The 10,019-nt window shown below is 45.5% G+C and overlaps 1 protein-coding gene across 18 annotated transcripts in view; it reads left to right on the forward strand.

The window, feature by feature from the left end:
* TMOD1 (tropomodulin 1) overlaps positions 1-9,678 on the forward strand; it is a 55,524-nt gene extending 45,846 nt beyond the window's left edge. For 6 of the 18 annotated variants that reach the window (XM_084834980.1, XM_084834977.1, XM_084834990.1 and 3 more), the window contains 3 exons: positions 1,689-1,833; positions 2,929-2,987; positions 5,847-9,678. In XM_084834980.1, coding sequence (XP_084691106.1) covers positions 1,689-1,833; positions 2,929-2,987; positions 5,847-5,873 — 231 coding nt within the window. In that variant the 3' untranslated portion in view covers positions 5,874-9,678. Of the gene's footprint in view, positions 1-1,688; positions 1,834-2,928; positions 2,994-5,846 lie in introns of all 18 variants that reach the window. The other 12 variants (XM_084834987.1, XM_084834995.1, XM_084834986.1 and 9 more) reach the window with 3 other exon arrangements.
* Positions 9,679-10,019: the final 341 nt, after the last annotated feature.

Genomic DNA, 10,019 nt, shown 5'->3' on the forward strand with positions numbered 1-10,019 from the left:
AGAGCCTGGCTTTGCTGGGCCACCATCTCTCCCTGACAAACTCTGAGCCTCATTAGCCCCTTGCTTTGCCATTGCTGCAGCACGACTCTTCACCCCCTGTAATGGACTGCTCCCCATCCTTGTTCCTGTAGCTCTTTCTCTCCCGTGAGGTAAAATGGTGGAAGGGAGGGCTCCTCCAGTGCATGCACATTTTGCTGTAAAAATCTGACTTCACTCCCACAACCGTGGTTTAGACAGGAAAGGAGCAGATGGAAGAATGAATATAGACGCTTCTGTTGTGTCTAGTTTAGCCTTGGTAAAACTGCTCCAGTTTTAAAAAGATACCATGCTTTGAGTAGATCCAACATCTCTCTGCAGGATCAAGCAAGGTTTGCAGGGGGGACGGGGATGGGTTGGTCTCTTTGTGGTCAGGCAGAGATGAAAGACAATTGTATCTACATAGGCTCTGCTGTGCGAGAGGGACAGGCCAAAGCATCTTGTTCAAAATCTAGTTATGTGTTTGATCAGATAGACAGGCCAAGGTTGATTCCGTGAAAGCAGTGCAAGCAGGTTGTATGTGCAAGTTGGTAGGAGGGAATAACTAGTGAGGGTGTCAGGGCTGGCAAGCACAAAGAACAGCAGAGCAAAATACTGAGTCTGTAGGCTGTCCAATAGAGGTGCTGTCTTATACAGATAGGCTGCAGGTGGGAAAGATGGTTAAACAGGTGTGCAGACATAATAGGGTGAAGCCTTAGCAAGCATCCGCAGCTCACACTATGGTGCACACAACTAGGGTTGAGCAAAAATGGCCCTCTTTGCACAGGCTGCAAAGAAGGCCTTGTGGCACATTTGCAGGGATCTTGCCAGCAGGAACAGAACATTTGTCCTGCTGGTGTCACTGGCAATCTTGCACCCTGCTGCTGCTGCTGGATGCCATTTTTTCTCTCACTCCTCTCCTTCCTTCACCCACAACACCACAGGAAGCATTGCACTCACTTTGATTTGGATTCATGATGTCACCGTCTAGCCAGTCACATTGGGCTACTTGATGTTATTTCAAAGCCAATTCCAAATGAGAGCAGAGAGCAGAGACTCAGGAGAAGTGCCCTTACCCTGATTTGGCTTCATGATGATGCCACATAGCCAGTGAGATTTTCACCACTTGATGGTTTCTGAAGCCAAATCAGAGTAAGGGCATTGTGTCCTACCCTCGTTTGGTGTCATGTAGGGAAGAAAAGGAAAAATATGGCAGCAGTGATGAGAGTGGTTGCCAACAAGAACATAATCAGGGAGTGGTGAAAGGGGTGATCCCAGAGAGGCTTTCATGAAACCTGCATCCTGTCCCACAAAAAGCCCCTATTTTAAGCTGGAAAAGTTTGCATAAGAACTTTTGGCTCAGCCCTACACAGAACTGAGGATCTACTCCTACATTAGCTTTTTTTTTAAAGATAGACTTCTAGAAATATGAATGTGATAAATACATATTTGATACTGCATGATAAGTAGACTCATTAAAGAAGTGGGATTGAACGTGGCTCCCTGCTCAGTGTGCACTCAAATCCAGGTTTGTTGTTAATATGTGGAAAAGCTCAGATATTCTAAAGTCAGGAACAAGCAGATGGAGAAAAGTGAACAAGTAGATGGAGAGAAGTAAAAACTGGAATAACTGACGGGGTCCCTGGGCTAACCTTATTATTCTTTTTAAAAAGAGCCAGCTCCTGGGCAACAAGGTGGAAATGGAGATTGCAGATATGTTAGAAAAAAATACATCTCTCTTGAAGTTTGGGTATCACTTCACTCAGCAAGGCCCCAGACTGCGTGCATCAAATGCCATGATGAACAACAATGACCTTGGTGAGTTAGTTTCTCCAGCCAATTGATTGTGCTGCTCTGTGTTTGGTTTTCCTGCATCCTTAGAAGCAGCAGCTTCCAGAGGGGACATGAATTCCACCCCAGCAAATGACATGTCTCTCCAGCAGGCAGAAGAGATTGCTTTCGTTGTATCTTTTGCAGCTTGGTTGTGTGTCCGATATTTTAGGGTGGTGTTTTGGGGTTTTTTGTATGTGGGTACTATTTGTTTTTATTTTTTTTTTATGGGGCCGCGGTGGCTTAGTGGTTAAGATGCTGAACTGCAGACCGGAAGGTCGGCAGGACAGCAGTTCGAGACCCAAGTGCCACGTGACGGAGTGAGCTCCCGTCTTCAGTCCCAGCTCCTGCCAACCTAGCAGTTCGAAAGCAAGAAATTGCAAGTAGATAAATAGGCACAGCTTCGGCAGGAAAGGTGACAGCGTTCCGTACACCTCGGTGTTCAGTCATGCCGGCCACATGACCACGGAAGCGTCTTCGGACAGCGCTGGCTCTTCGGCTTAGAAATGGAGATGAGCACCACACCCTAGAGTCAGACACGACTGGCTGGGGACACCTTTGCCTTTTTACCTTTACTATTTGTTTATTTGTTTTTGGGAACTTGCATTTTCCAAATTTATGACAAGGATCAGCATGCCGAAAGGAGAGAGGCAGCAGAGCGGCGGTAAGGCAACTCTGCTGACTGAGGTCCTTTAAAGAAAGATGCCAGGAATTGGATCTAAGACCATCTGCACACAAAGCACGTGCACTGCAAATACAAAGCATACAGGTCTTCCCTAGCTCTGTCCCATGAATGGTGGGATGATTGTAGAACTGAGGATCAGCTGAGAGATCACCAGCAGTTATTGGGGAAGACAGTTATATTGCACCTGTGGCGGTAGAAGCCTTTGACACGCATTGGTCGAGGTGGTGTGATAGCAGGAAACATTCCAGCTATACAGGGAACAAAGCTGTCAGCAACTAAAAGGGTGACCGTTCAGTTTTGTGTGAAGGAATAGTCATTTTGGCTGGGAACTGCTCAGGGTTTACCTCCTTGGTTGCAAGAGCTTTACAGAAGATATCTGACTCAGTTCTTATTTGCAGCTCGTATACGTCGATGCGATGGCCTCTGGCATAACACCTCGGCCCTGGAACTGGAAGATGTATAAGTATAGTTCCCCCCCACCTCTCTTGGCAATCACCTTTTTCTTCCTGAGCTTGAATTAGCAATGCCTTCCTGCTGTGCCACTTGGTTCTGACTGACTTTCTCTGTCTTCTGTTCACGGCTTTGCTACAGATGTCCTTTATTCTTTAGCAATAGCTTCAGCTCCCATTGGAAGAAAAGACCTCTTGCCTCCATTGTAGTGTAACTGTGACCTTCTCTTTCACCCTTTTCTTGCTCTTTTCCTCCCCTGCCTGCTTATATATTTGAATAATTGAAAACAAATTCTTTTGCAAGAAGATTAATGGAACAGAGTATCAGGAAAAGGTAGCATGTGATTTCAGCTGGGGAGAAGTTGTTGTTTTGGAGGTTAAGAAGTTGTAAAATTTAGAGGGATTTGCTACAGCATGGATGGGGAGCATGTGGCTCTCCAGATGTTGTTGGGCTGCAATTCCCATCATCCCTCACCACTGGCTATGCTAGCTAGGGCTGATGGGAGTTGCAGTCCAGCAACATCTGGAGGGCCACGTGTTCCCCACCCCTGAATTAGAGGGAGGTAGTCGAGTCTTTTTGTAAACAAGTAACCAATTTTGGGATTGCATAAGGGCATGCCCAGTCGGTAGCTGTCTGAACTCACCATAGTAGGACAAATGATAAGAATGCCAAAGAAGTTGAGTTGCTTTTCCCGATGTCCCCCCACCCTGATGTGTGCAATGCTAGTGGGGAGCAGCACATTTGATCCCCTAAGTAGAAGTCTCATGGCTGACTCTCCCTTTAGGACATTTCTAAAAACAAACGTAGATAGCAGTTTTTATGAGCCAACGTTTGCTGCTGAATGGATGGCTGTGTACAGATTATTTTTTCAGATGCCTTGAACATCATGGTAGGAGCTATTATTGTGTACAGTTTTTATCCTGCAACAATCTCTAACGGGGTGCAAAAACCTATTAGTCAAGAGATTGTTGCAGGATAAAAATGACAAAGCCCATTTGACCAGCAACCAGAGCAAGATAGGAAAAAAATGTATATGTGTACTTTAGGCAATAACTTCATCATACACCTTCCGAACTTCTGGTAAAGTGTTGTCCTTACCCAACCTTAGATATATTGAAGCTGATCTGATAGCTCCCACAGCACCACTAACAGAACATGGAGCCAATTCTGATGTTAACATTTCTGTACTAGTGCCTTAAATATGCAAGTATGAATTGCCTACAAAACCACTGGAAGTGTCAGGACTTGACCCTACGGTGGGACCTGCACTTAAGACCTGAGGGGTGTCAAGTGCAAATTCCTTCTGTGCACTACCACCTAGCTCTGGTCCAAGTGTGGAACTGTAGGGACACCAGGCCAACCAACAAGGAAGCCTCTCAACACTGATAGGCCAGAGCAGGTCCTGTGATATGCCCCGGACACACAGACACAAGCCCTATAAAAGCTTCCAGGTCAGTCTTGCTCACCAAAGTGAGCAACAAGGGGACGCAGCTTTTTGTTCCTATAATGGGACTGCCATCATTTTCGTCTTGCCTTGCCTGCCAGCCACAAAGCAGGTATTGGGTCTGATACAGAGATGTAAGTGTTCATTTTTGTCAGAGAAATCAGACACAAAACTGATGGGTGTACTTGGCAGAGAGCTGCCTCAAGAGCTCCACAATATATATATGACTACAAGTGAAGATTTGCATCTGTAGCAGGTATATGCCCAATTTCTCCTCAGACATCTCTGAATTATTATGCTAATGCTGATTTAGGTCTTACTGCAATAAAAAGGAGCCCAGATCGAAGGGGTGACAAGTTAAGCCATCTCCTGGGCCTTTTGCATTCATGTTGCTGGTTTAACTAGGATGACTTTCTCACAAAGAATCATAGAAATAGTTGTTCTGTGAGGGACCTGAGACTATTTTGTTAGCAATCTTGTTAGCCCTTTCACAGAATTGGAAATAGTTCTAGGGGTTTTGAGTGGAAGCCACAGCAATGAGAACAGACTAGAAACCAGTTTTTCCTGTAGCCTGATTCTAATGGTCAGTTGGGGCATATCTCCCCTACAGACGTAGGCTGCGCTCCTATACGCATTTACCTAGGATTAAGTCATGTTGAAGTCAATAGAGCTTACTTCTGAGTAGACATGTGGAGAACCTCAGGCCTGGAGGCCAAATTTAGCCCTCCTGGGCTCCCAATCTGACCCTTCAGGGTTCTCCAGATGACCCCGTCCCTTTCTCCCCAATCACCAGTCATTTGGTGGTTTCCCAGCTATTGTGCAATTTTCCCCCCATTCTAAAAGGTTGGAATGCCTTTCCTAAGGCTTAGTTCCTGGCAGTAAGAGCTTTAAACTAAAATATGCTGGAGGGCTTGGGCCCCCCCTTTTCCTTTGACCCTCCTCACTACTGGAATGCCCCCCCCGCCCCGCACTTCTCCAAAAGTGATTCAGCTCTTGGGCCAAAAGACGCATAGGGCTGCCATTCCTGTAATTCTGGGAGTTGCAATTTTGGTGCAGGGTGGATGGGGGTGGGAAGAGTTGTCAAATAGAATTCTTAGCACTTCACCAAATTGCAGTTCACAGGATTCTTGGGGAGGGACATGGTGGGGGGAGGGGAGAAGCAGTCTAAATTAATGCAGTCTAAAACGGATGTTTTTACTGTAGATAGGGCCTTAATTTAATTCCTCTCTTTGAAACTGCCATCCTGGCGTAGGCCCTTGTGTTTTTTTCAGAGGAGACTGGAAGCGTTATTATCCCAGATCTTATACCCAAGGCTACTTTTTCTTCTGTGTGGTGGGTGTTGTATTTAGAATATCTATGGAAACTCCTACTAAGGATACACATCGGCTGCTTTACCTCAACCGTATTTCTGTTGCTTTTCAGTGCGGAAGAGGAGGCTTGCGGACTTGAATGGGCCCATCTTTCCCAAGTGCCGGACTGGGGTGTAGGTCTTGGCTGCGTAGATGGTGTCAGTGAGCTTGCACTGGACGGCGAAGTCTTGCGGCAGAGCAACTGTGCGGTGAATTTGTGGTGCCTGTTTTTTCGTATGACATCCTTGCACACTAAAGATTTAAGCTAAATAGTGATTGTAGGCAAAGATCTTTATTATCAACATGTGGATAATGACATCTTTTTTTCCTAGAGTAATCCGAAATTTGAGCCTGTTGATAAGGTGCTAATTTTGGGTTCTGACACAATACATCGTAGAACAAAGATCCTATAGTTAGACTGCAGCCTAATTTCAGTATGGATTATTTATGTGTGGTGTGATATCCATAAGTAGTTAACAACAACAAAAAGATGTGATACTACTCTGCAAATGTAGCAGAAATGTTAAAAAAATATTTTATTTTTGATGATCTCAAGAATTAAAAAGGAGCTACTAGTTTGACAGCATTTCTATCATCCCAATGTACATCATTAATTTAAGGACTTATGAATTGCAACCAGCTAGCAACATCCACAGCCCAAAGTTTTAACAGCATCTGTTATTCTTAAAGCACCTGCACACCCACCCAACAGAAAGAATGGTAAGGCCACTCTTTTCCTAAGCCTAGTCGCAAGAAAAAGACCGCTGCTGAATGGGATGTTGGTCATTTCTTTTCTGCTGAAGAATTTAAGACCTTCACAAAGTGGATTTGCACATGTTCTCTTAAACCTTCTGGTAACACAAAAGACAGTTTCTAGGCTCTTTTTTCTTGCATTTCTTGTGAATGACTGCTTTATTTACTTGCTACATTTCTGTTCTGTTTCAAGAATTGCCCTGATATCACTGTTGTTGCAGATTACCAAACAGATACACTACTAATGGCGCAGTCCCCTTGATTAAATTACTCTTTTGCTAAAAGCTGCAGAGGCTTGTGCGGAAGTGTGACCTTGCACTTTGCACATGTCAGCTGGGACTCTTGGAGATAGCACTGCAAACCTTGTGCTGCACTCAACCTTTCTAGCTCTTGGTTTGAATTTAAAAGATTGTTCCACCCTGAGGCAAGACAAGGGCGCCATCTCCCTGGATGCAATATTGCCCCCTCCACTGAGTGTCACAATCGGCTCACCCTACAAAAGAGAGCAAAAGAGTGTCAGGCAATCAGCAGGAAAAGAGGATTGGGGGTTGTGGAGCAAGGGCTGGTGAGCTTCCTAGATGCTCATGGCATTGTTAGACCTTGTAGAGCTTGGCTCATAGCCAGTGGATGTGACCCCTCAAGTGCTGTTGCTGGCAACTTCCACGCATGGCATGGTGACCTGTGCAACTTGTTAAAATGAATGGAGAGTGTATTGCACCAGTGGCTGATGGGCTGAACCCAGTCTTCTAATACTGTGCTGCTCGTAAATTATACTTTAATTAAGCATCCCGTGTATGAACCTTATCTGAGAATGGATACTGGCCCTTTCTTACAGGAAGAATCAAAGTATGGCTAGCCCCTTGTTATGCCATGTAAACCCTGCATCGGATCCTGTAGCCTGAAGTAAAGTATGCCATGTCTGGTCTGCCATGAAATAGCTGTTGGCTCCTTCTTAGGCGCTCCTCCCAACTGCAGGTCCAGGAGTCCAGAGGCTTGTTACAGTTACAATTGTGTGCGAATTACAACTGTCTACACAGACTGTGTGCATAGATTATGGTTTTCCATATTTACCCCAATTCTATTATTTGAGAAGTTCCCAGAGGTACATCTAGGCTATCTCCCACCTCAGCGAAAGCCACTGACTGTCACAGAAGAGGGCAGTTTTGCTACATTTCTGAACAGCTTCGCGTCTAGTCCAGGGCTGAGCATACTTGGTTCTGCCCACAAATAAACATTCTGAACCAAGAAAAGCTGAATTCTACACCCTGTATAGATTATGCAAAAATAAGGGTACTTTCTCTCCTTTGCATAGTTTATTCTGCACTTCTAACTGTTGTGTGTAATTCTGCATCTCCATGGGGGAAGCTGTGCAGGGTAGTGACGCCCTATCCACAACCACTGGGAATCCTATTCAGCAATCTGTCTAGGTTCTGAGATTTCACCAGACACTGCAAGCATCATAATCTTTTGGAGAGCCCTTCAGTCTAGCACTGAGTTGCAACTAGCAAATGACATCTGTGTTGCCTTGGAAGAGCAAGCGCACCCTTGCATTGCTGTCTTATTTAATTTCCAGACACATACATGGTATGGGGAGTCCTATGTGTTGTTAGCAATAGACATCTCTGTTAACCCAGGTTGCCAGATTTCATTCCCGAGTTCTCGCTCTTGTTTGCACATTCTTTGGTCATCAAACAAAAATGGGAAGGGGTGGCTAATGGCCACTGTATGGACATTTCCGTGGTTTAGGATGTGTAACCTCTTTTGAGCAGTGGGGACACTTTGAAAGCACCCTCACCACATTCAATTCAAACATATCCAGGAACCCACAAACTGCTGGACCATAGGTGCCCTTCTCCCAAAGGGCAGTGGTGGAGTATTGATTGTGATGTCACGCCAAGCGTGGAAGGGCCTCCAAGAGCCAGCATCACTGGGTGCTTCCAGACAGAGGGGTCCTAGCACTAACCAGTAGCAGTCATTGTGCAGCTATCCTTTCTTAATGGATTTTCTGCAGTAAGAAAAAAGATAGATGTAACGGAGGGAAAACACAGACCAATCATGAGTGGAAGACGTTGTCATCTGGACTCCCCCATAAAATCCCATGAATGAGGCAGAGCAATGGCACCATAAAAGCCACATCTGGAAGCTCCTGACCTTCTCAGCTCTGAGCTGTGTGTGTCTTGGGGTGGGGGATTATCCCTGTTGCACTAAGCCACCATTGTCCTGTATCTTCTGGAGGGTATTCCAGACATCTGGGTGAGCCCCTCCCAAAGGTAGGCAGGGTCCAATAGTGATGATCCTCTCCAGTGGGAGGCTACCCAGACCAACCCTGCGCAGATAGGGAGAGGGAGGCGTGAGGGCAACCGTCACATAGGTGAAGGCACCGGTTTTTTTGCCTGAGTGGTAAAGGGGCAGCCTTGCTAGTGGCAAGCTGGAGCCAGATTTGTTTACTTCTCACAGGGTGAGTGCTGAAAACCTCAGTTCTACACATTGCCAGCCTGATCAGTTTGACCCAGGTAAAAAGTAGATTGTGGTGTGGAAGGCTGTATTGGCTACCTCAAACGACTTTCACCTCTTTTCTTAAACTACCGTTTGTCTCTCTCCTGAGAATTGACATATCTGAGAGGCTTTGCCTTCACACTGTCTTTTGTCCCACTGTCACCTCTGCCTGAACAGGTTTTGTTCACCCAAGATGAAAGACTACACACCATGAGCAGTGACCCCTCTTTCAAACCACTTCTGCTTTTTGAGGAAAAAAACTTACCTGTAATCTATATCCAGCCTTACATCTGTCTCCACCCTTAAAGCCGTGCATTTTTTCCCCTCTGCCAGGTTTCCACAGGACAACTAACAGGTCTAGATCACAAGATTCTCCCTGCTGCTGGGACTTTTGCTATTTGTATGCATATGTTTACAGTTGAGGCCAGCAACAGGAGCCCCTTGAGAGATTCAACCTCCCCCACCAGGGGTAAGGAGTGAACGGCACCTTTAGCAAGAGGACTTAGAAAGCCACTCTGGGGGTAGAATCACGGCCCTCGCTCTCCATTGCTGACTCCCTTCCCAAAACAGTTCTCCAGGAAATGTAATTGCTGACCAGGGTTTTTTCACAGGATATTCCAAATGTCTGCTTTTTAAAACCGTTTTCAAATTTAAAATTCAGTTCATTTAAGGGATTTTAAGCCCTTTTCTTAGTCCTCTTGCAAAATTGCTGTCACTAATCCCTTAACATCTTGCTTTTGCTATATGAGGTGCTTCAAACTCTGTATTTTGCCTTCAAATTGCCCTGCAAGGGTGGTCAGTTGTTATTATTTATTTAGTTGTTGTTATTGGATCACTGAGAGTGTGACACTTGCCCAGGAGAGGAGGGGATGATTCCAACATCAAGTCTAGCATTGGCCTACAATGGATGGACTCTGGGCTGGCATATATAGTCTCCACAAGTCACAGATACTTTGGAGGCCCCCATGCTCAGCCCATGATAAGGGCCACATAAAAG

This window comes from Heloderma suspectum, chromosome 2, assembly GCF_057233095.1.
Source record: "Heloderma suspectum isolate Gila_16-S chromosome 2, 16-S_ref, whole genome shotgun sequence".
NCBI classification, from domain to species: Eukaryota; Metazoa; Chordata; class Lepidosauria; order Squamata; family Helodermatidae; genus Heloderma; species Heloderma suspectum.